This window comes from Oncorhynchus mykiss, chromosome 12, assembly GCF_013265735.2.
Source record: "Oncorhynchus mykiss isolate Arlee chromosome 12, USDA_OmykA_1.1, whole genome shotgun sequence".
Classification (NCBI taxonomy): Eukaryota; Metazoa; Chordata; class Actinopteri; order Salmoniformes; family Salmonidae; genus Oncorhynchus; species Oncorhynchus mykiss.
Window position 1 is genome coordinate 57,497,063 of NC_048576.1, and position 27,608 is coordinate 57,524,670.

General features: G+C 43.2%; 1 protein-coding gene across 8 annotated transcripts in view; it reads left to right on the forward strand.

Moving 5' to 3' along the window:
• The window catches only part of LOC110537838 (peripheral-type benzodiazepine receptor-associated protein 1), a 182,021-nt gene that overhangs the window by 60,731 nt on the left and 93,682 nt on the right, over window positions 1-27,608 (forward strand). For all 8 annotated transcript variants that reach the window (XM_036937869.1, XM_036937863.1, XM_036937867.1 and 5 more), the window contains exon 2: window positions 25,381-25,488. In XM_036937869.1, the coding sequence (XP_036793764.1) occupies window positions 25,381-25,488 (108 nt within the window). The remainder of the gene's footprint in view (window positions 1-25,380; window positions 25,489-27,608) is intronic.

Below are 27,608 nucleotides of genomic sequence, written 5' to 3' on the forward strand. Positions count from 1 at the left end.
CAGGCAAAGCGTCAATACAGGGCTAAGATTGAATCATACTACACCGGCTCTGACGCTCGTCTTATGTGGCAGAGCTTGCAAACTATTACAGACTACAAAGCGATACACAGCCGCGAACTGCCCAGTGACATGAGCCAACCAGACGAGCTAAATCACTTCTATGCTCGCTTCCAGGCAAGCAACACCGAGGCATGCATGAGAGCATCAGCTGTTCCGGACGACTGTGTGATCACGCTTTCCGTAGCCAACGTGAGCAAGACCTTTAAACAGGTCAACATACACAAGGTTGCGGGGCCAGACGGATTACCAGGTCGTGTGCTCCGGGCATGTGCTGACCAACTGGCAGGTGTCTTCACTGACATTTTCAACATGTCCCTGATTGAGTCTGTAAATACCAACATGTTTCAAGCAGACCACCATAGTCCCTGTGCCCAAGAACACAAATGCAACCTGCCTAAATGACTACAGACCCGTAGCACATCCATAGCCATGAAGTGCTTTGAAAGGTTGGTAATGGCTCACATCAACACCATCAACACCATTATCCCAGAAACCCTAGACCCACTCCAATTTGCATACTGCCCAAACAGATCCACAGATGATGCATTCTCTATTGCACTCCACACTGCCCTTTCCCACCTGGACAAAAGGAACACTTATGTGAGAATGCTATTCATTGACTACAGCTCAGCGTTTAACACCATAGTACCCTCAAAGCTCATCACTAAGCTAAGGATCCAATGACTAAACACAACTGGATCCTGCACTTCCTGACGGGCCGCCCCCAGGTGGTGAGGGTAGATAGCAACACATCTGCCACGCTTGATCCTCAACACCCTCATTAAGTTTGCAGACGACACAATATTGGTAGGCCTGATCACCGACAACAACGAGACCGCCTATAGGGAGGAGGTCAGAGACCTGGCAGTGTGGTGCCAGGACAATAGCCTCTCCCACAACGTGATCGAAACAAAGGAGGTGATCGTGCTCTACAGGAAAAGGAGGGCCGAACACGCCCCCCATTCTCATCGATGGGGCTGTAGTGGAGCTGGTTGAGAGCTTCAGGGTCCTTGGTGTCCACATCGCCAACAAACTATCATGGTCCAAACACCAAGACAGTCTTGAAGGGAGCATGACAACGCTTATTCCCCCTCGGGAGACTGAAAAGATTTGGCATGGGTCCTCAGATCCTCTCAACTTTATAGAGCTGCACCATTGAGAGCATCCTGACTGGTTGCATCACCACCTGGTATGGCAACTGCTCAGCCTTCGACCACAAGATGCTATAGAGGGTAGTGGGTACGGCCCAGTACATCACTGGGGCCAAGCTTCCTGCCATCCAGGACCTCTATACCAGGCGGTGGTCAGAGGAAAGCCCTAAAAAAGACTCCAGTCACACTAGGCATAGACTGTTCTCTCTGCTACCACATGGCAAGCGGTACTGAAGCGCCAAGTGTATGTCCAAAAGGCTTCTTAACAGCTTTTACCCCCAAACCATAAGACTGCTGAACAGCTTATCAAATGGCTACCCAAACTATTTGCATTGACTTCCCTCCCCCTTTTTTACACTGCTGCTACTCGCTGTTCATTATCTATGCATAGTCACGTTACCCTTACCTACATGTACATATTACCAAAATTACCTCGGCTAACGTGTACCCCATTCACATTGACTCTTTACCGGTACCCCCTGTATATAGCCTCGTTATTTTATTGTTGCTCTTTATTTTATTTAGTAAATGTTTTCTTAACTTTTATTTTCTTAACTGCATTGTTGGTTAAGGGCTTGTAAAGTAAGCATTTCACTGTTGTATTCGGTGCATGTGACAAATTCAATTTGATTTGTAACTTAAAATTCTGCCTGTATTGGTTACATTTTACCATAATCTGTAGTCTATTGTCCATTCTTAATGAAGTTGTGACCAACTGAAGTGGGGGTGATGGTGGGGTGGGAAGCAGAGGCGTTGATGTGCATATGCAATATGCATTTCTCTTTGACGAGATTAAGGCTTCGTATCCTTTTGAAGCAGCCAGGATTTAGGTTCTGGTGGAGGATCGAGGGAAGGGGGATGAGGGATGAAGGGAGGGTAGACAAATCATCTCTAGGCTACCTGAGTGCAGACATAACATTTTGTGCTGACAATGCACTACGTTGAATAATTTGGTGACCCTTGATGTTTCTCACCCCCATCTTTTGAATTTTAAAAGGCCAGACAATGTCCTCCTCATGTCTGACACCTCCTCAGAAACACACACACATTAGCAGACGCACGCACGCACGCACACACCCGACCCCTGGCTTTGGTTTATGTATTTTATGCATGGGCTATGAGATGAGCGGCGGCGTCAGTCTTAATTACTATACTTTAAGTCCAATGAGGAGAGCGGTTATTGAGGGGTTAAAATCTGAGCCGACCTCTAGGTCTTTAATTGAGAGGAGGTTTATGAGGATGATGGGACAACAAGCTGCTAAGATCACACTTTGGAAAGGGCAGGTAAAACATAACATGGCTGGCGATGAGGGTAGGTGGGGGAGGGGTTCGTATGTCACATGATTGATTTGGCTTTCCTGGACAATTTGTTATGAATTCCTACCTAGAATAGAATGAAATTGCTAGCTAGCATGAGAGCAAAATTCGTGTTTTTGACAAAACAACCTCATCATCCATTTAAAACCTGTAGTAACATGTCAATAGCAGCACCCAACCATTTCATTTAGCTTAGACCTGGGTTAAGATTAGGTTAAGTAAGAGCCAGACAGAGGTGCCTCGCATGTTACCTCAGCGCTTCAGTGTCTCAGATCCTCCCGTTAGCAGCATATGGAGGGCAGACACACTGGCAGCGTTGGGGGTCACATCCAGACGGTCCTTTTTTAAATTTTGGGCAGTGCCTCTGGGTAGTATTAACAGAATGACCCACAGGGTCTTTAGTATAGAGAGAGAAGGGGAGTTCTGGGCAAGTGTGTGTTTGTGTCTGCATGTCTGTTTGGGGTAACAGCAGTGTTATTGGGGGAGTGTGTGTGGTGTGTAACATTGGGGGTGTTTTTTGGTGGGGGAGGTCTCTTTGTTTGTCTGCGGCGCACAAGCTGAGACCCCCCCCTAATCTTTCATCGTAAAGTGCCCGGCGGCGATGGATCGGTGACAACTGCAGGATGGGATTGGAGAGGACACTTAAGGGTTGTTTCATAACTAATAGATGAGTGGAGGGCCAGGGAGAGAGGGGGGGAGAGCTGCTGTTATTAATCACCCCTCAGACAGAGCCCACAGTCAGAACTAGCCTCAGCAGACAGATATTGTCGTTTCATTCTCTGGATCTTTATTGAAATTTGACAGTTTCTTTGGGAGACATTAAGCTGTATTAGACAAGCCAGCTACCGGTTTTCCTCTCATAATCACAATTAAGATCCTGGGAAATGAAATCTATAGAGAGTCTGCTGAGGCTAGTTCTGGGGGTATTCATTTTTTTCCCTCTAGGATTTTGCACTGTACGTGGTCCCAGTCTTCTGTAGATTTCAATTAACGAGGCAGAGGTTAAGTGTACAAGTGCTATAACAAGATGCCCATATTAAACTTGGGAGTATTTATCTAGCTTGCTTTGCCAAAAAAGAAGTGCTGTAGACACAGTAGTATACTTAGCACCACCGGAGACTGAGGAAACATTGCCCCAGCTGGCTATTTATTTACATGGCAATCTACTACTTGAGCATGGTACTAAGTCAAGCTGATGAAGTGTTCTAGAAGAAGCCACTCGAGTATTGCACCGCTTCTTGAATGCCAGCCATCCAATTTGCGTAAAAAAAATAAATGTATCCTAATAGAGCATTCTGTTCATTTTATTTCACAGCATCCAACAATACAAGCGCATAAACTGGGGACAACTCATTTCTCAGCCATTTATGCTTTCTGCAATGACAACAAATACATGTATTGTAACCCAATGCTGGAAGTGAATGACCCAGATTATTGATTAACAGTGTTGACAAACTGCTGATTTCTGTCAGTTTAGTTCAAGGATGAAACTAAAAGTCTAGGAATTATTTCAATTCTGCTTCTCTCTTTTGTGCTGTTGTGATATGAGCTCTGTGTTGCTCTAGTCCAGCTTGTTTCAGCAGATAGTTAGGACTTTGTGGGACAGGTGGATTGTGGGTACTGTAGTCTGGGTACCGCTGAAGCTCTGCACACCACACCAAGATTACATGGTGGCTGGTGAGGCCTGTCAGTGTGCTTCTAATGAGGAAACCAAAATGGATAGGGAGAAATAAAGGAGATGTTCAGTAAAACGGGCTATAAAAAGGGACTATTCTCAGTACTCGGTTAAGTGAAATAAGAGACGTTGGCTAATTGGAAAAGAGGTGGCAGGTCTCTGGGCATTGATTTTCCCTAACAGATCAGACAGAATGTGTTTGTTTTCCCATCGAATGCACCATGGCAAAAGCTCAATTACATTTTGAATTGAGGTGGAATAGAGTAATGTGTTAAAAGAGAACTTCTGATGGCAGAATAACATCTAAGTACATTTTTGCAGTTGTCATTTCCATTCTCTGGTCATTGTGAGTCTGTAACTGTACAGTGTTGATGTAGGTCAGAGATGGTTAGTTTCTCTTTTTTGTTGTTGTTGGAGAACAATACTCCCACTCTTGGGAGGGAAGAAGAGGGAACAGAACATTCTTGCATCACTCCCTCCCTGGCACTTCTGCAGTTTTAACAAGTCAGTGGGATCATCAAAGGTTTTGTTTCGGGGGTCTATCCCACCGTTCATCACTTCGTATCACTTCCTGATCGATGGTAACAAAGAGGAGAGAAAGAAATCCACTCAGTGCCTTCTCACATACTTGCTTTTGTCTAGAAGTAGCGCTGCAACATGTTTTGAACTTCTCTTTTACTTGTCATTGGCTGAAGAAGGAATTCTGTCTTTTATTATAACAGGATTCCAGTAGAAAGTGGTTAATGTTCTCCCCTGTCACATACAGTATGAATGAAGACGGGGGGATGCATAAGCCGAAAACACCTACTTTATACTACTTGTGCATAACTGATTTGTCCCTTGAATTACACTGTACTTTAACCTTGAGTTAGTGTACACAAATCTCCCATTTGTATTCGTTTTAGTTTTTATTGAACCTTTTTTTTTAACAGGGAGTCCTGTATCAAACATACACATTAATACACATCCATTTACGCTATACTCATCAATATACACATCAATACACGAAAATCAAAACACAATCATATCAAACATACACATTTGTCAGGAAAAAGGTCCTCAATCAGCTGACTGAATTTCCCTAGAGGCACCAACTCTTCCAATTTTAGAGAGCTTTGGAGATTATTCCACACAAGTAAGGTGAAGGAAAAAAAAGCAGATTGACCTAACTCAGTGGAGATTGAAGGGATCTACACAGGGCCAGGTAGCTCGTACGTCTGTAGGTTAACAATGAAGTAAGGTGGGACGGAAGTTTATGCAAGTGGGCTTTATAAACACAAAGAGTGCAACGCATCGATCTACGAGACTTCATAATGGGCCAGACTACTTTCTGATAGTTGAAAGCAATGATGTATATGATTCATATCACCACTATCACCACATATCACCTCTAGCTGATTTTTAATGGAATATCTACATAGGTGTACAGAGGCCCATTATCAGTAACCATCACTTCTGTGTTCCAATGGCATGTTGTATTTGCTAATCCAAGTTTATAATTTTAAAAGGCTAATTGATCATTAGCAAACCCTTTTGCAATGATGGTAGCACAGCTGAAAACTGTTCTGATTTTAAAGAAGCAATAAAACTGTCCCTCTTTAGACTAGTTGAGTATCTGGAGCATCAGAATTTGTGGGTTCGATTACAGAGTTTCTCTGCTCTGTTCTTTTTATTTTTATTGGCCAGTCTGAGATATGGCTTTTTCTTTTCAACTCTGCCTAGAAGTTCAACTGCCAGTAGAGCAGTTCAACTAACCTCAAATACATACATACAGGGATAATTATTTATTTCAGCTTTTATTTCTTTCATCACATTCTCAGTGGGTCATAAGTTTACATACACTCAATTAGTATTTGGTAGTGTTGCCTTTAAATTGTTTAACTTGTTTTGGGTAGCCTTCCACAAGCTTCCCACAATAAGTTGGGTGAATTTTGGCCCATTCCTCCTGACAGAGCTGGTGTAACTGAGTCAGGTTTGTAGGCCTCCTTGCTTGCGCACGCTTTCTCAGTTCTGCCCACAAATGTTCTATAGAATTGAGGTCAGGGCTTTGTGACGGCCACTCCAATACCTTGACTTTGTTGTCCTTAAGCCATTTTGTCACAACTTTGGAAGTATGCTTGGGGTCATTGCCCATTTACGACCAAGTTTTAACTTCCTGACTGATGTCTTGAGATGTTGCTTCAATATATCCACATAATTTTCCCCCCTCATGATGTCATCTATTTTGTGAAGTGCACCAGTCCCTCCTGCAGCAAAGCACCCCCACAACATGATGCTGCCACCCCTGTGCTTCACGGTTTGGATGGTGTTCTTCGACTTGCAAGCCTCCCCCTTTTTCCTCAAACATAATGATGGTCATTATGGCCAAACAGTTCTATTCTTGTTTCATCAGACCAGAGGACATTTCACTAAAAAGTACAATCTTTGTCCCCATGTGCAGTTGCAAACCGTAGTCTGGCTTTTTTATGCGGTTCTGGAGCAGTGGCTTCTTCCTTGCTGAGCGGCCTTTCAGGTTATGTCGATATAGGACTCGTTTTTACTGTGGATATAGATACTTTTGTACCTGTTTTCCTCCAGCATCTTCACAAGGTCCTTTGCTGCTGTTCTGGGGTTGATTTGCACTTTTCGCACCAAAGTACGTTCATCTCTAGGAGACAGTACACGTCTCCTTCCTGAGTGGGATGACGGCTGCGTGGTCCCATGGTGTTTATACTTGCGTACTATTGTATGTACAGAACGTGGTACCGTCAGGCGTTAAGAAATTGCTCCCAAGGATGAACCAGACTTGTGGAGGTCTACAATGTATTTTTTGAGGTCGTGGATGATTTCTTTTGATTTTCCCATGATGTCAAGCAAAGAGGCACGGAGTTTGAAGGTAGGCCTTGAAATACATCCACAGGCACACCTCCAATTGACTCAAATTATGTAAATTAGCAGAATATCAGAATCTTCTAAAGCCATGACATAATTTTGGGGAATTTTCCAGGCTATTTAAAGGCACAGTCAACTTAGTGTGTGTAAACGTCTGACCCACTGGAATACAGTGAATAATAAGTGAAATAATCTGTCTGTAAACTATTGTTGGAAGAATGACTTGTGTCATGCACAAAGTAGATATCCTAACCGACTTGCCAAAACTATAGCTTGTTAACAAGAAATTTGTAGAGTGGTTGAAAACAAGTTTTAATGACTCCAATCTAAGTGTATGTTAACCTTCGACTTCAACTGTATACACACACACACAGGGATGCCATTGATTAGGCTCTCTCTCTCTGTCTGTCTTAACGCTTCATTGTTGTCATTGTGTAAGGCCGGTCTGTGGTGGTGGTTCCCAGATTAATGGAATGCAATTATAAACCAGTCTGGGGTGAATATTGTTTTTGCCCCTCTCTCCCTGCTATCGTAATTAAAAAAGGGGGGAGCGACTTCATTTTACTGTGTGTCGTTTTGGGGGATGGAGGGGAGACGTAGGGTTTTCAGTCTTGCCAAGAGCTGTACACACACAGTGTCTCAGAGTAGGAGTGCTGATCTAGGATAATTTTTGCTGATCTGGGCTTTGTTTTGCCTTCTAGATTATAAATAATAAGATTCTATGGACATATTCTAGATCAGCACTTATTCTGAGATGCTTAGTGGATACGCGCTCAGGCCTGTATTCATTAGATATTATCTTCAGATGCAGCAGCAGACTTCATGGCTCTTTCAGGGTTAGGAACTCTGGAAGCATTCACACGGAGTCTCCAGTTTGTTAATGTTGCATTTTCCTAAATGAATCGGAGGTGAGCTATTACTGTAAATGCAGATGGCTCACCAACTGTCACAAATCCCTCCAGAACTTTCATTACGCACACCTGGCCCCTATTCCTAGTGATTAGTAATTGTAGAAGTGTGTCCTTTGTTTACCATTGTCCTGTCGATTATTGTTACAATGTCTGTTTTTTTAATATATTTTTTTATTTTTCCTCCCAATTTCGTGGTATCCAATTGTTAGTAGCTACTATCTTGTCTCATCGCTACAACTCCCGTACGGGCTCGGGAGAGACGAAGGTCGAAAGCCATGCGTCCTCCGAAACACAACCCAACCAAACCGCACTGCTTCTTAACACAGCGCGCCTCCAACCCGGAAACCAGCCGCACCAATGTGTCGGAGGAAACACTGTGCACCTGGCTACCTTGGGTAGCGCACACTGCGCCCGGCCTGCCACAGGGGTCGCTGGTGCGCGATGAGACAAGAATAACCCTAACAGCCAAACCCTCCCTAACCCGGACGCCGCTAGGCCAATTGTGCGTCACCCCATGGACCTCCCGGTTGCGTCCGGCTGCAACAGATCCTGGGAGCGAACCCAGAGTCTCTAGACCACCCGGCCTCCCGGGTGGCGCAGTTACAATGTCTGTTGGTCTTGTGAGTACCTGTGCTGTGTGTTTTGGCTTTCGTACCCTTGTGGATTGCGCAGATGATTACTGGTCTCGTCCCGTTTGATAATCATCATTGTTTTATTTATTTGAGGTACTCCTCGCTCTTTTATTTAGGTTTCAACCCTGTGTGTTGTATACGTGTTTGTTTGGTCCTCGTCCCTCTGCCTTTACAGTGCACGCCGTAATTTGGGTAAAGAAATAAAAACCCTATTGCGCATTCCTGCGCCTGTCTCCCGACTCATTCATACCAACGTGACACCAACTAGGCTACCTTAAAGGTCCCACACAGTCATCCTATTTCCCAAGTAAAAATAGCCTTTGAATGACCAAAACATCACCAAAACATCACCCATAATAGTTTACACTATTAAAATGATCAAATTTGAAGATATTGGACCTTTTCTCTCATCTCTTACTATCAGGAAGCCTGAAAGAACAGGCTTAGTGGCAGGGAGTTTATATTATTGAGCTCACCTTGACTGACAACTCTTTGAAACACCCTTTTGGTCATTGCCAGGTAAGTGTCAATGATGATGACCATTGATGACCAGGTAAACAATGGGCCACATCATTCTGAGCCTAAACAAACTCCGCAAAAAAAAGAAACATCCTCTCACTGTCAACTGCGTTTATTTTCAGCAAACTTAACATGTGTAAATATTTGTATGAACATAACAGGGTTCAACAACTGAGACATAAACAGAACAAGTTCCACAGACATGTAACCAACATAAATTTAATGTGTCCCTGAACAAAGGACTCCACCAGATTTGCCAGTTCTTGCTGTGAGATGTTACCCCACTCTTCCACCAAGGCACCTGCAAGTTCCCGGACATTTCTGGGGGAAATGGCCCTAGCCCTTACCCAACAGGTCCCAGACGTGCTCAATGGGATTGAGATCCGGGCTCTTCGCTGGCCATGGCAGAACACTGACATTCCTGTCTTGCAGGAAATCACGCACTGAACGAGCAGTATGGCTGGTGGCATTGTCATGCTGGAGTGTCATGTCAGGATGAGCCTGCAGGAAGGGTACCACATGAGGGAAGAGGATGTCTTCCCTGTAACGCACAGCGTTGAGATTGATCAGTTCGATGATGCTGTGACACACCGCCCCAGACCACGACGGGGCCAAATTGATCCAAATCCGCAAATCTGACCGTCACCCCTGATGAGACAAAACTGCAACTTGTCAGTGAAGAGCACTTCTTGCCTGTCCTGTGTGGTCCAGCGATGGTGGGTTTGTGCCCATGGGCGACGTTGTTGCCAGTGATGTCTGGTGAGGACATGCCTTACAACAGGCCTACAAGCCCTCAGTCCAGCCTCTCTCAGCAATTGCGAACAGTCTGAGCACTGATGGAGGGATTGCCACTGTGAGGACGATCAGCTGTCTGTCCTGTCTCCCTGTAGCGCTGTCTTAGGCATCTCACAGTATGGACATTACAATTTATTGCCCTGACCACATCTGCAGTCCTCATGCCTCCTTGCAGCATGCCTAAGGCACGTTCACGCAGATGAGAAGGGACCCTGGGCATCTTTCTTTTGGTGTTATTCAAAGTCAGTAGAAAGGCCTCTTTAGTGTCCTAAGTTTTCATAACTGTGACCTTAATTGCCTACTGTCTGTAAGCTGTTAGTGTCTTAACGACCGTTCCACAGGTGCATGTTCATTAATTGTTTATGGTTCATTGAACAAGCATGGGAAACAGTGTTTAAACCCTTAACTTCACAGATCTTAATTGTAATTTGGATTTGGATTTTTAAGAATTATCTTTGAAAGACAGGGTCCTGAAAAACTGCCATTTTTATTTTTGTTGTTGCTGAGTTTAGTATACCTCACTCTATATTCTCTGCAAAATGCTCTCATGGTCAACAGAGCTGATCATGGACTGTTGGATATCAGACAAACAGTAGCAATACACAATTGTGTTTATATTTTTTTGTAACTTATTACAGAATACAGTTCACTTCTTCCCAAGAATTAGTTAAGTCTGAATCACCTTAGAAGCTTAGACATAAGGGAAGGTATGTGAAAACAGCATACAATAAAGTATACTGGACAATTAATTGGTTCCTTCTCTATTAGCTATAAGGGCACAAGGCCAGACCCAGATGCAGACTCGGGAGGCAGATGGTTTGAGTCTTATTTATTTTATTCCAAAAGAGGTAGGCAAGAGAATGGTCGTGGACAGGCAAAAGGTCAAAACCAGTTCAGAGTCCAGGAGCTACAGTGTGGCAGGCAGGCTCGAGGTCAGGGCAGACAGAATGGTCAGGCAGGTGGGTACAGAGTCCAGAAATAAGGAAGGGTCAAAATCAGGAGAACTAGCAAAAGAGAATAGTTAAAGCAGGAGCACGGGAAAAACACGCTGGTTGACTTGAACAGACAAGACGAACTGGCACAGAGAGACAGGAAACACAGGGATAAATACACCGGGGAAAATAAGCGACACCTGGAGGGGGTGGAGACAATCACAAGGACAGGTGAAACAGATCAGGGCGTGACATTGGCATTATAAATTAGAGTTTTATGTATTGATCAGACATTTACGATAGGCCAACATAGCCAAAATATTTATCAACATGAACACTTATGAGAAATAAAGGTCAGCAATAATGGTGAGATATCATTTGACATATAATGTATTAGAGCCGTAAGCCTAATATAAACACCAATCCGCCCTATAGTCGGCAGCACACGTTGATTCGTACATTTTTTAACACTTATCTCACGTCACTTAAAAGTGAATTACTTAGGCTTTAGGAAATTCAACCAACTACAGAGATTGATGGGGAGGGGGACCCATCTACCCCGTTTCAATTAAGCAGACCTCAGTCACCCCCAAGATGGAAGTGGGAGACAAATCCAGCTATGGCCTCCTCCTTATCAGGTCTCTCACACTGGGCAGACAGGGGTCCTGGGATGGACATCTCGCACAGCTTCCCCACGTACGGCGCTGGATCAAGGTTGACCTCAGCATATCCCCCCCCTTTGGTCTGTCTTCACAGCATATTTGTTAGCCTTTGGGAAAGCTGATTTTGTATCACAGCATTCCTTCTGCGGTGGTTGCCTATGCAGACAGAATAGATGTAGAATTTTGTAAAATGTCTATAATTCTAGCTTGATGATAATGGAAAGTGAAATAGTTGATGATGAGCCCCAATGATAGAAGCTACATTAGCTGTAAGACAACAACCCACTCAATGGAATTGCAAATGTGATTTTCATGGATAAATGACAAATACTATACATACCACATCTCCTTTTGTGGACAACATTCCTTCGTTTCAGCTGTGTGCTGGAAGTTCTCAGACTCAATGTAGGGGGCTTAGGTATGGAAGAACAAAAACCATATAGTGACTATCAGGTGTTACAGAACATATACCGTCAAAGCAGCCACAGTTAAAGCCACAGCCAGTGTCAGAGTCATCAAACTCAGACAGTCACATTATGGTCAGCGTTGGCAAGGTCCACTGTTAATGATGGCGTCTTCAGGATTAGCTTCCTGGCAACACCTATCAAATGTTCTCCCCAATTGATAAAGCTATGTGGACTACGCACACATGACATGATCATAATTTTCGGTGCAGCCTCTCCACCCGAAATGAATAGCAGCCACTGCTGTCGGATGTCTTCAATCTTCTGAAAATAGTGTAACGTTAAATTAACACTATGGCATCCAGTCACAACACAGTGTGTTTAACTTTCGTCATGCTGGTAAGTAGCTTGCTAGCTAAAATTCAGAACACGAAAAGGGGTTTGTTACCAGTTTCGTTCTGCTTGAATACAGTTTGTAAACAGAGCCGTATGATGTGCACCTGTGACGTTTTTAAGGCGTTACGTATCTAAATTAGCTGAGATGATAAAATCTCTGGCATTACGTGGCCTTGCATAATGCTGTAAGTAATGCCTGCCTATTCAATCCAAGTGTTTGACATGGGTGTGAGGGGGCCAGTAACTTTATGATTAACTTACTCAATGTACCAGCTACAGTCATTTTTCATACTTGGGTCAACCTACTATGAATTGGTTTTATCCAATTTAGTGTTGTCACGCTGCAAAATGTTTACTTATGATACCAGGCCAAGTATCACGATACCTAGTAGTATCACGATACCATGGGGGGAAGAATTTGGAGTGGCCTAGCGCCCTGTCCTCGTGGTGCTTGTTCCCGTTTTCTAAACATAATCTATGGATTTCACATGGCTGGGAATACAGATACTCATCTGTTGGTCACAGATACCTTTAAAAAAAAAAAAAGTAGGGACATGAATCAGAAAACCAGTCAGTATCTGGTGTGACCACTGTTTGCCTCATGCAGCGCAACAAATCTGCTTAGCATAAAGTTAATCAGGCTGTTGGCTGTGCGAAGTTACTGCAACTGGAACACACTGTTGTACACAAAGATCCAGAACATCCAAAATATGCTCAACGGGTGACATGTCTGGTGAGTATGCAGGCCATGGAAAAACTGTGCCATTTTTAGCTTCCAGGAATTGTGTACAGATCCTTGTGACATGGGGCTGTGCATTATCATGCTGAAACATGAGGTAATGGCGGTGGATGAATGTCACGACAATTTGCCATCGATGAAATGCAATTGTTTTTGTTGTCTGTAACTTATCAGCGCCCATACCATAACCCAACTACCATTGAGCACTCTGTTCACAAAGTTGACATCAGCAAACCGCTTTCCCACACAACGCCATACACTATTGATGTCTGCCATCTGCCCGGTACAGTTGAAACCGGGATTCATCCGAACACACCTCTATTGAAAGTGAACATTGGCCACTGAAGTCGGTTACAGCATTCAGGTCAAGACCCTGGTGAGGACAACGAGCATGCAGATGAGCTTCCCTGAGACGTTTCTGATGGTTTGTGCAGAAATTATTCTGTTGTGCAAACCCACAGTTTCATCAGCTGTCCGGGTGTCTGGTCTCAGACAATCCAGCGGCTGAAAAAGCCAGATGTGGAGGTCCTAGGCTGGCGTGGGCACACGTGATCTGTGGTTGTGAGGCCAAATTCTCTAAAACAACATTGGAAATGCGGCTTATGGTAGCGTAATGCACATTACATTCTCTGGCAACAGCTCTGGTGGACATTCCTGCAGTCAGCATGCCAATTGCACGCTCCCTCAACTTGAGACATCTGTAGATTAGAATGCTCTTTTATTGTCATCAGCACATGTGTAATGATCATGCTGTTTAATTAGCTTCTTGATATGCCACATTCGTCAGGTGCATGGGATCTTTTATTTCAGCTCATGTAACATAGGACCAACATTTTACATGCTGCATTTATATTTTTGTTCAGAATACATGCATAATGATCTGCATGTCATTTTGGCAGTAAGGGGAAAACACTGCATGAAACCTTCTACTCTTCAGTTAACAGACATATACACACACTCTCCCTCCCTCACACACACTCGGTCTCCCTCTCTCATAAACACACATCACTCTCGCTCCCACAAACACACACACTGCTCCCAACTTTAAAAACGTTAGGCATCAAACAGAATGTAAGGAGCACCAGAAAGAGAGATATTTTATGTATAGTTAGGCCTATATGAATCCTACCTTTTGAAGCACATCTCATTAGTAGCAGACCCTTTCTTCCTGGGCCAATCAAATTTGCCTAGACCTACTGTCAAGTTACCAGGTTGTTAGCTAGCTAGGTAACATGACTGAACAACGTTGTTTGTTATCAAACCAATAATTAGCAGGCCAGGATTAGTACAAAAAATGTCCGGTCACATGGTTTGTGAAATTATATTAAATGCGCGTGAAATCGTACAGGGGAGGAAAAAAAGGTAACTCCTGTTATGAGAGTCATATTATTATTATTTTATAATTTATTTTAACCCTTTTTCTCCCCAATTTTGCGATATCCAATACAGTCTTGTCCCATCGCTGCAATTCCCGTACGCATTTGGGAGAGGCCAAGGTCGAGAGCCGTGCGTCCTCCGAAATATGACCCTGCCAAGCCGCACTGCTTCTTGACACACTACTCGTTTAACCTGGAAGCCAGCCACACCAATGTGTCGGAGAAAACACCGTACAACTGGCGACCGAAGTCGGCGTGTATGCGGGATGGGACAAGGACATCCTGAACCAGCCAAACCCTCCCCTAACCCGGACGGCGCTGGGCCAAATGTGCGCCGCCTCAAGGGTCTCCTGGTCGCAGCCGGCTGCGACACAGCCTGGGATGCATTGCCTTAGACCGCTGCACCACTGGGGAGGCCAAGAGTGATATTGTTTGTAACAATTTGAGCTAGACAAGCATGCCTGTTGCGAAGCTGGCACTGCTGCCTGAACTTGCAAAGCCTATGCTCAGATTGCCCTGTGCTCTTGGTTATGTCAGGGATGAAATGATATACAATTGATCAACTTTGCTCGCTCTGCACGCTGTTCCAATGTATCAAATGTACCAATGTAACAACAGAAGACTGATCAAGGTCTCCAAGATGGCTAAATTATATTTAAACGAATAATAGAGGATTAGATGCGCAGGCAGAGCGGACAGAGAGAAGTTGGTGAGTGATGGCTGGAAGGGGATGCAGTTGGCGGATGATGGATGACATTTTCACTGTTTGGGACGCTCATTGCCATCAGATGATGCGATGTCTGAATGAGGCAATGGTTTTTGGGGATTTTAAACGTGTTACTATCCTGTTGAAAATCTCAAACAGACAGGCAGAATGTTGGATGTTTTTGATCATTTAAAGGCAGTGAATGATTCAGTTCTATAGAGAACCACATTTTGTTACGGATGTCTTCTGTCCCATTTCTGAACAGCTTCTAGCACTACTTCCTTCTTTGATTGGGTAAAAACCTATCCAGCTGTGACCTTCCGGCTCCAAATATGAATCTCCTTGATTCTCCGATTTAGTTAAGAAGTCAGGACATAACTAGTGAATTGATGGCCCACATCCCTAGCTATTCATCTTAAAACATACATTTTACCTGACATGCCTTCTGGTCTTTATAAGAGGACGAACAATGGGATAAACCCTAGCTTGGGTAAGCCTGTGTAGATAGATGAGGCAGTTATTTTCCACCAACAGCTCCATACCCATAGAAATATAATCACATTTCTACGTTCCAGAATGTCCCGGTGGGATCGCAGGTGGCTTTCAGGTGGTTCTGTGTTGTTACCATACACAGAGTGTGCAAAACATTAACAACACCTTCCTAATATTGAGTTGCACCCCCTTTTGCCCTCTGCACAGCCTCAATTCATCAGGGCATGGACTCTACAAGGTGTCAAGCATTCCACAGGAATCCTGGCAAATGTTGACTCCATTGCTTCCCGTCAGTTGTATAAAGTTAGTTGGATGTCCTTTGGGTGGTGGACCATTCTTGATATGTATGGAAAACTGTTGAGTGTGAAAAACCCGTTGCAGTTCTTGACACACTCAAACCGGTACGCCTGGCACCTACTATCATACCCTGTTCAAAGGCAATTGAATATTTTGTCATGCCCATTTACCCTCTGACTAGCACACACACAATCCATGTCTGAATTGTAGACCAGTCTGGTTTCAAGAGCGTAGGTTCCATTACCCTGACTGTTGATTTACATTTTCCTTCACACGCAAAATGTCTCTAACAGATATGTTCGTTTAGTTGATACTCTGTACTTTTTACCCCATCCCTAGTTTGAAGCTGTTTACTGTTCAGTAGACTGCCCTGTGGTCTGTTTGTGGTCTTAAGGTGTCGTGGGGTCTTCTGTCTGTCTGTGGCTGAACAGGTGCTATACGCCGACCTCAGAGAAAGTGCACACTGCCCTTTCACCTGTCTGTCTATAAGAGAGGATATCTGAGAATCCTAAAGGGTTGAGATGAGAGGGGGAGAGCACTACAGAGAGGACAAGAAGGCTTGTCAGCAGCAGCATTCCTTAACACTCACCCTGTACTTCTGTGGTGGTGGCTGAAACCATACACGCTATAGTGCTCCTGAAAACACGCTATCAAGAAAACAGGCCACTTTGACCTAGATTGCACTGACGTTTCTCACAGCACACGAAGCATCACACACACACAGACATACCAGCACCTGTCAGGGTGATGTACAGGTTGTGCGTGTTCTTCTGATCCATTGTCTCCTCTCTCATCATGACTCCTGTCAGCTTCACTACAGTATACCAGGAGTCATACAGAGGCTAGGAGGACAGGCTCCGTCTCAATGGGATGTTTTGGGGGGTTTTACAACGCTGTAATGGGTTTCCGTTAGAATAGGCCTAACTGTCAGTTCAATTCTCACAAGAAAGGCCATTTTTAAAATACCACCTTGCATTTTTTATGAAAATGAATTAAATTATTCAATCAGCTTTGTAATATTCATATTGTATCCTGTCTACACCATTGATGCACCATTTGATTCTGTTGTCGTGTTTTTTTGAAACACCTATACAGTAGTAACTAGGTCAAGTCTCTGAGTCTGCTAAGATCCATTTTGAAACTGCAACATCTCAATGGTCTTTTAAATAACGTCTGCTGAGTGAAAAAAAGGGGGTTACCATGGCAACCAGAGTTGGCCCAGGCTGGTGATGTCAGCGTGTGTTTTGAAACACAGAGACGAACGAGAAGACAGCTTTCAATTATTTCTGTTTACATCCAGCCTGATTATGGACTGACTGGTGCAGGCCACAGCTAGGCGGGGTGGAGTGTGTGTATGTGTTGGGTCTCTGTCTCTGTGAGTGTGTAGTATGTCTGTGGTGTGTAGAATGTGGGGTGGGCCAGCCTCACCTCGCCTCACTCTTATTACACTCTCTCTGTCTGGCAAATACTGGTTCAGGGACACCTGCTCTGCTGCTGAGTTAAATCTGCCTGCCCTACTGAGCCAATGAGCGAGCCAGCTCTGCCTGTGTATGGGTGGGGGTGGGTGTGTAAAGCTGAGAGTTAGAGGAGCAGTCTGAATACTAAACCACTGGCCCTGAGCGTACGTACCTAGCCTGACAGACAGCCTGCAGCCCCTTCTGTTGTCTGAGAGGGGTCACCATGACCGTTTGTGGAGGGGAACATAAACAGAACACAAACACAACAGACCACACACGGGGCGGCAGGTAGCCTAGTGGTTAGAGCGTTGGGCCAGTAACCGAAAGATTGCTAGATCTAATCACCGAGCCGAGACTGTAAAAATGTGTCGTTCTGCCACTGAACAAGGCAGTTAACCCAGTGTTCCTAGGCCGTCATTGTAAATAAGATTTTGTTCTTAACTGACTTGCCTGGTTAAATAAAAAAAATGGCACCCTATTACCTATATAGTGCACAACATTTGAGTAGAGCCCATAGTGCACTATATAGGGAATAGGGTTCCATTCGGAACACAACCATGAAGTACTAGCTACACCACCACTCTGCTAGAAGGGAAAAGAACGGGCCACGGGGGGGGGCGGATCAATGTAAATAGTCCGAGTGGCCATTTGATGAATTGTTCAGCAGTCTTATGGCTTGGGGGTAGAAGCTGTTAAAGAGCCTTTTTGTCGTAGACTTGGTGCTCCAGTACCACTTGCCGTATGATAGCAGACTCCAACCAATAGGCCTCCTAATGAACGATGACGGGATGTGGATCGGCTCCAACACCATTAGACATCAGTATAAAGACCAGGCTGAGCTCATTCAGTCAGTCTGGGCTGGAGCAGGGCTACATCTGACCTGATGGATTGGGCCTTAGTGGAGTGGAGTTCTCCACTGGGTCATACCAGGACACTAGGATGTGTTAGACTGGTCCCAGCTCTGTTTGTGGTGTCTTGCCAACTCGGCAAGATGGCACTAACAAGGATACAGGGACTGTGGCTGGTAAAAACCGATGGGCTGAAAATATCTCAAGGACACAGTGCTTCACCACTGAGCTTGATAGCTAGGCCAACTATTCCCCTGGCATTTGCTTAGAAAAGCAAATGAGTGGGCTTTAGTCTTAAGCCTGTGTACGGTGAAGTAGGGCCGGCACAATTACCGTATAACCGTCTAACTGACAGTTAGGGATGAAGACCGCCATGAAAATAAAATAACCATCATAACGAACAGCTGACTGAAGATGTGGCGTCCAGGCATTCATGTTGTTGAGTCCATTTCTGAGGTAACATGGACTCTTTACAATAGGATGAAACTTTGTTGCTCCTTGCTGAAACAAGCAAGATCTTTTAGCGAACGAGTCTTTGGTTGCCTAGGCAACACCCTATGTTGCAGCAGCACACATAGAAATAGAATGGGCTTCAAACGTCTAACCCTGGCAATTTGCCTGTTAAACTCATTGGTCCACTCGCAATCGCTGCCTGATATTGGGATGCAATAATTTCCATGGTAATGTAGAATGTTAATTCAAATGATGCTAACTGATGTGGCTCATGCAATGGCATGGATATTTTGTAACGTCAGTTGAGTTTAATCAACAAATCACAGAATATATTGATTGGTACACTTCCTGCTTTTACTTCCTGCTTCTACTTCCTGCTTTGCTCCTATGGGTACACTTGCAATGGCCACCAGTCCACCCATTATGCCATCATTGTGTTGAATGGAGATGCCCATTCTCTTGATTCTATTTCTATGCTAGTACATGCAATCAGGAGCAAAGGAGATGCAAAAATATGCGTCTTAATAAAAATGTAAATGTTAATTTGGCTGACCAATAACTGTCATCTAAAATGTGCATACCTTCATTCTGCAATAACATCTATCTGCCTTGATAGAAAACTGCTAGTGCTTAGGGCTGAAAATTGCCAGGGACCTCATAATATGATATTGTCACTATACTTAGGTACTTATATGATATATATTGCGATTCGATACTGCGGTTTAATTACGAGTTGATGTTCCAAACATATTGCTCACTATACACTGAGTGTACAAAACATTAAGAACACCCGCTCTTTCCATGACAGTCATGGAAAAAAACGTTACCTAACAAAAATTGTCAGTATCGCTATGTAACTATCGATCACTGCTAGTGCTGGACTCATTTGGGGAGTATTGGAGTTTTTAGAATATATTTGATATTCCGTTAGCAGTACAACTGTGACAGACATCCATTCCTGTAGTCTGTGTATCCATCCATCCATTCATCATCTTTAGCATTGCTGCCAGCACGAGAGAGGACCATCATTCATTTCTACATCAGTTTCAGCTCTGCCAATTCATCCCCACAAACTGAATCAGAATTATTTTACAGGAAGATGTCATCTAAAATGGATGGCCAAACATGATGTCATAGGTATCTGGCTGTTGGGCTGTTTGGGTTGAGGCCTACTGTAGCTAAACATTGCTGTTTTCATCACCAGATGTTGAGAGCACCAGTCCAAATGCTGTCTGCTTTCACCCAACAGCATCTGTGGCTTCTGGCGCCACCAATCTGCACTGAAATGTAAATGTAAATGCCTGGCTCTCCTTTCATCCCTATGATGAAGCATAGTTGTGGCAGCATCATGCTGTGGGGATGTTTTTCAGTGGCAGGGACTGGGACTAGTCAGGATCGAGGGAAAGATGAATGGAGCAAAGTACAGAGAGATCCTTGATGAAAACCTGCTCCAGAACGCTCAGGACCTAAGACTGGGGCGAAGCTTCACCTTCCAACAGGACAACGACGTTAAGCACACAGCCAAGACAACGCAGGAGTGGTTTCGGGACAACTCTCTGAATGTCCTTGAGTGGCCCAGACAGAGCCCGGACTTGAACCCGATCAAACATCTCTGGAGAGACCTGAAAATAGCTGTGCAGTCACACTCCCCATCCATCCTGACAGAGCTTGAGAAGATTTGCAGAGAAAAATGGGAGAAACTTCCCAAATACAGGTGTGCCAAGCTTGTAGCATCCTACCCAAGAAGACTCAAGGCTGTAATCACTGCCAAAGGTGCTTCAACAATGGGGTCTGAATACTTATGTAAATGTTATATTTCCTTTTTATATATATACACACTACCGTCTAAAAGTTTGGGGTCACTTAGGTCCTTGTTTTTGAAAGATATATTTTTTGGTCCATTAAAATACCATCAAATTGATCAGAAATAAAGTGTAGACATTGTTAATGTTGTAATTGACTATTGTAGCTGGAAATGGCTAACTTTTAATGGAATATCTACATAGGCCAACAGAGGCCCATTATCAGCAACCATCACTCATGTGTTCCAGTGGCACGTAGTGTTAGCTAATCCAAGTTTATCATTTTAAAAGGCTAATTTATCATTAGAAAACCCTTTTGCAATTATGTTAGCACAGCTAACCTGTTTGTGCTGATTAAAGAAGCAATACAACTGGCCTTCTTCAGACTAGGAGTGGGAGGCCCCGGTGCACAACTGAGCAAGAGGACAGACAAGTACATCGCTGGTTCAAATGTCAGTTGTGAAGCTAATAGCAGTGACAGCCATAGCAACTAGCTCACGGATGTGCGTTTCAACAATACTGTGTAACTCCGGTAGGGCAACATCTGAAAAATAGCACCTACTTGGTAGTGTGTACCAGACGGAGAAAGCCAACATCATCCACGACAGAGAACGTTTGATTGTCAAGGGCAATGAATTCCATTATCTTGACGTTAATGGATTTTGCCTTTGAGTTGTCTCGCTGAAATGTTCTTAGTCTTTCAAATGACTGCTCGACTTGAACTTGTTTAGTTGTTGGAAGTGTGCGCTTAGTTAATTTTTTTCTGGTTTTGTTCTAAGTCGTCGCTGAACGTCTGGGGTTGATGCACTTTCAAATGAGTAATCAGGTTTGTGGTATTGAAAGATTTAACTTTCTCCCCTCCTTGGGAAATAATAGCAGCACAAACGCTGCATATGGCCTTTTTGTTTTCTTCCTTTGAAACTTCAAAATAGATCCACACAGCAGACATTGTGGGCTAGTTTAGGAATGATGTGTTGCATGTGTAGCGCTGTATTTTTCAAGGTGTCATTACGTCATCTACCTACGTTATATAGGTATGCACGTCAGCTTTGACATCGGTTTTGCACATCGCCGATGTTGCCATTTTTAGCTAATATCGGCTGATTCTGATTTGGTTACCGATATATTGTGCATCCCTAATCAGTAACATGGTCAATTAAGTTTAATTTAAGATGTTACATAGAATTTATCTTGTGAAACATGTTTTGTAAAGATTCAAGCTGAATATTGACTATAGTTGGGATTTCTGTATTTACAGTACATTTTTGGGGATGAACATACAGAACTTTGTTTCAAAGAAAACAGGACAGGTTTATTTAATAAATTCTGACGTTGATAAAGATGTAGTATATTTCATTCAACTGCTTGTAATATTAGGTACATTTAATATTCACCAATGCAAATGGTCTAACTCAAAACCTAACTTGAATGAATTTAAACGATATGGCACTACTTTAACTAAAAATTGTAACAAAAAGGAAATTAAAACGCTGTATTATTCATTCATATGATGTGTCTGTTTAATGTAAAAGGTTTGTATGTATGCTTGTTTGCTTGTGGCTATTTTTTGTTGTTGTTGATATGTTAACTTTTTTTAAAAGTTGATAAAAAAATGTCTTCATAATACAGGTGAATGCATATTATTAGATCGGATTGTGTGTATGCACTGAGTTATTGGGCTTGCTTTAGCTGATTTAATGGGGCTACAGATGACAAACAATCCCTTCCATGTAGGACTTGTTTTATTGGCAATTGCTCAGAGACCATATTATTTATTTGTACTGATCAACAACATTTGAACAGAAGAAGCAATCTCTTCTTTTATAAAAGTGTGTGCTGTCTCTTTAAGAAAGTAATGATTTATGAATCATTTAGGAGGCAGAAAGTGGCTTTATGGTTATGGAATCTAGTGGCAACTAGACGGGAGGTGTGTGAGATAAAGAAGGGATAAAGAAGTTCATTGGTTTTTAGTGGTGAGGGAGACTACGTGAATTAATAAAGTTTTTAGTGACAATCAGCTTTCAAATCGGTATATTTTGCGCTATGGTTAGCATATTATCAGAAAGTACTAGGGTAGTGAATTAATGTTTGCTTCAGCTGTAAGCTAGCAAGGAAAGTTAGCCTACAATTAAAGCTGGAAGCTACCAGTTCGTCTTGCATTGTAAACGTGTTCTGTATGGACATTGTTTTGCGAACAGTAATGAACAGTTTCAACATTTCTACATGCTGTGCTGCATTATTCTTCTGTGCAGCATGAGTGGGGAAATAACAAGGCAGCCCTGACAGCTCTAGCAAGGAATGAGTGGAGCAGGCACTTTGCTCTTTGTACTATAAAGGGGGTGTCCTGATAGACAGACTTGATCCTCTCAATCACATGAGACACATTTGACAGTAGTACTGAACGTAACAAAAATTCCACCGTTTTTTGTACTATTATTTTTCAAAAATATTTGTCAAATATTTGGTATACCATGCAACACTAATGCTCTGTCCGATGGCAAACCCAGATGACCCTACAGTATAACATACTCTCTTAGCCGGGGGAACAGTGTGTTGGAGGAGGTGTTTGCCCAGGGGCTGCTAACTGATTGATTGACTGACTGACTCCAAGGACAAAAACCCATCTCACTTCCAGCTCTTCTGTCTGTCCATCTGCTCACTCGCCATCAGACCCTCAACTCTGCCAGGTCTGGCTGCTCCCTCCATCCCTCAGAAGTCATTTAATCAGGGATGTAGTGTTTCTTTTTTTCCAGGGGTACTTCCTTCCTGATTTTCTGTCAGGATCCTCCATTCATACATTGAAACTGATCTACTGTAACTTTACCCCTCAAACGAATTCCTACTTTCTCTCCATAATACACACAGAGCAGGGTGACCTCAACGCATATGTGTCCTCCATATGGGCATTAAGAACATGGCAGGGCCCCTTGTTCAACTGGCCTTCACATAAACACAAGCTCATGATGGGCCTCTGAACTGGAAATAAGTCAGTCACCCCTCGAATGGTTCGTTCAGCTGGCCGTTTATTGGAGGCGCGGAGGATAGCGAGCTTGTTTGTGTTGTGCCAAGGACTTGACAAGGGGAAGTAAGGGGAAGGGACAGGGTGGATCAACCGCTAAGTCCATAAAACTTTGGAGTCCATGATTACGTCTTAGATGTATGTCAGACCAGATGTAGTTAAGATGGAGGGAGGGCATGTCGGATTATATTGTTGCTTTTTAAATCAAATCAAATGTTATTGGTCACATGCACATGGTTAGCAGATGTTATTGCGAGTGTAGCGAAATGCTTGTGCTTTTAGTTCTGTAATATCTAACAAGTAATCTAACAATTCCACAACAACTACCTAATACACACAGCTAAGTAAAGGGATGTAATAAGAATATATTCATATAAATGTATAGGTAGCCTAGTGGTTAGAGCGTTGGACTAGTAACCGAAAGTTTGCAAGACCGAATCCCAGAGCTGACAAGGTAAAAATCTGTCGTTCTGCCCCTGAACAAGGCAGTTAACCCACTGTTCCTAGTCCGTCATTGAAAATAAGAATTTGTTCTTAACTGACTTGCCTAGTTAAATAAATAATATATGGATAATATATAATAATATATGGATGAGCGATGACTGAGCGGCATAGGCAAGATGCAATAGATGGTATAAAAATACAGTATATACATATGGGATGAGTAATGCAAGATATGTAAACATTATAAAGTGACTAGTGATATATTTATTCAAGTGGCCAATGATTTCAAGTCTGTATGTAGTCAGCAGCCTCTCCGTGTTAGTGACGGCTATTGCCAGATATGTGTTTGTGATCTCTCTTTAGTCTCTACTTTCTTATCCGTGCTCTGAGTGTGACTCACTAACAGGTTATAGGAGTTCAGTGCCAGCCAGGCAGGCTGCAGTGTGGTGGGCTGATTGAGCCTTCTCTAATGAAAAGGCCCACTACCCTGAGAGCAGCGTTGGTTGTATGACCGGCAGCGTTGGTTTGAAAGTACAAACAATACAACAGTGAGAGGAGGGAGGCTGTATAGGGGCTATGGAGGGAGAGTTGGGAGGCTGTTTGGGACTGTGGGGTATGGAAAGAAAGAGGGACTGTGGGAGAATGTTTCCCCTGAAGGACAGGAGCAGCTGAATGTTAATGACGCAACACCATGAGAATGTGGTCTGTAATAAGAAAGTGGTCTGGAAGCAGTAAGCAATCTCTACTGCACTGCAGAGATTCATCAAGGCGACCAAAAGACTAATCACCAAATGTACGGCAGCCACACAACTGGTTTGCTAGAAAGCTGAAATCATTGAACAGCACTAAATATTGAAGATTGTATCTTAAAGCTGGAATCCTTAATGATGAAACTGCCACGTCCTTTGGGATATTACAACAACAAAGACGTTACTGCAAACAACAAACGCTGTTGTTTTTTTCTCCCTTGGACATTTTTTAAAATTGTACCTTTATTTAACTAGGCAAGTCAGTTAAGAACAAATTCTTATTTTCAATGATGGCCTAGGAACAGTGGGTTAACGGCCTTGTTCAGGGGCAGAATGACAGATTTGTACCTTGTCAGCTCGGAGATTCGATCTTGCAACCTTTCGGTTATTAGTGCAACGTTCTGACCACTAGGCTACACTGCCACCCCATAATTACATGTGTGATAGAACAGCAGAATATGTACTGCAATGTTTTTACCACACTGCTTGACACACCTTACCTCCGTTCGGTCCACAAAGCCAAAACAATAACAAAGGTACTAGGGGCAGACAGTGGCACTTTTTTTCCCTAATGCAGATTCCATCTTTAATGTAATGTCCTGGCAAGACTTGTAAATGTGGAGTGGAAGCATGTACATGGTCTTGATGTGTGTGTTCTATCTCTGTGTTCCAGAATGGCACTGACTATGGGTTCTTGGTGCGTCAGAACTCTGAGCTGCTGCAAGCTCTGGATGAGATGGAGAAGACCTGCACCAACCTGAGAGAGGAGAACGGCCTGCTGGTGAGCGTTTACATGGACTAGAGTAGAGGTCTGGACAAGAACTAGGGGCTAGGTAGAGGCCTCGTCTAGACTAAAGTAATGATAATCTCACAATTCTTTAAGGCAATATTGCAGAAACTTTTTTCCATTGAAAATTTGCCATTTTGACCGGCAGTGCCACCTTGTGGGTAATCTTTAGGAATCCTCCAATCAGAGCGCAGATATTGGTCATGTGACATCCAAACATCCACGTTTTTGAGAGGGAGTGAGAGAGAATCAATTCCTGTTTTGGAGTAAAATGTTAGCCTTTCACGTCTCATGTTGCCTCACTACAATTTTTCTCATGATACGTTAATGTATACTGACCAAAAATATAAACACAACATGTAAAGACCTTTAGAATTTAATTCGGGAGATGGTAACTCTTTAAACAACCGCTCTCGTGGTGCCCCAAATTCTAAATTAGTTCATTGTTACATGATTAATTTAATCGGGTAACAATTAAACATAGTTAGTTGATTCGATAAATAACAATCATCAGATTAATGAAAGTAAAGTCATGGTAGAAGCATAAACATGGTACAAACATTGTTAGGCACAGACAACAGCGCAAAGGGAAAAAAGTTAATGATAATAATTTGTACACTGCAAACTGACCACAACTAATCCCATAAAGAGATTGTATTTGAAAATAACAATAATTTCATACTTTCATTACATTGAGACAGGATCACGTCTCATTTCTGTTCGTAGCAATACTTGGTGAACAGATTTCCTAAGGGAAACAGTTGTTTTGCTGAATTCCTAGTGATTTTAGTCTTTTTGTAACCAAAATGTTTAATATGGGTGTGGTCCTTGAGGGAATGAATCTAAATGGCTTGCCACTCAGGTCATTTAGTGTCCAATGCCTTAGCCCCTTTCACACGCTGGCTGTATGAATACAAATGGTGTGTTTTTTGAGAAGTGGTGTGACCAAGATATAGATCATTCCTTACCTGTGCTTTGTATCCAAGGTTTTATGCTTATTGTAGACCTTTTGAGCATTGGTAAGGAATGATCAGTCTCCCACCACCATTCACTATACAGGAGGATGAGGTGAGAACTGTTTTCAAAAAGCAAAGCATAAGGAAAGCCGAAGGGACGGATCAACTTGCACCAGCTGTGCTCCACTGCTTTGTTGAACAACTGGCCCTGTTCACTTACATTTTTAACACTTCCTGATGCCAATGTACAGTACCACAGTGCTTCAAAGTACCATCATCCCTGTCCCCAAATCACCTAAAACAATGCCACAGGGCTACGTGCTGTCCCCCTGCTCTTCTCCCTCTTTACGAACCAGTTTACATCTCAGGAGACCACAGTTAAGGTTTTTAAATATGCTGAGGGCACACTAAGAAGAGACGAGAGGGTTGTATCGAAAGCCTCAAAGATCACTGACTGAGACCTTCCCTCTGTGAGCTCTCTGTACATCAAGCTCTCCTCCAAATGTGCAATTTTTTTTTAAATCAACGACCCCCCCCCATCCATCTAATTACCTTTTTCAGCCCCTACCCCATGGTAGGTGCTAGAGGTCATTAACCACCAAACCTGATTTATTTCCCCCCCCAGCAGTCAGAACATTGAACTCCCTATGGCTACTCCAGGGACCAAGCACTTTATGGAGTTATTGACTTTATCGATTGTTGATACTTATATCTATGAATTGTGGTGATGCTATTCTAGTTGCTTGGCACAAATTTGTTAATGTACACACTGTATAAATTAAAATTAATGTGGGTGAATGTTTGTTGTATGAGGTAAGGCTGGAGTAGATGCACTCAACACATTCACAAAAATTATTTGCTCCTACAGACAGTGAGTCACATTGCCGTGGCTTGCTATATAAAGCAGGCAGACAGGCATTCCGTTACGGTTCGATTTAACGTTAGAATTGGCAAAACGAGTGACATAAATGACTTTTAGCGTGGTATGATTGTCGGTGCCAGGCACACCAAATCCAGTATCTCAGAAATGGCAGATCTCCTGGGCTTTTCATGCTCGACAGTGTCTAGCGTTTACCGAGAATGGTGCGACAAACAAAAACCATCCAATCAACATCAGTCCTGTGGGCGAAAACAGCTCATTGATGAGAGAGGTCAAAG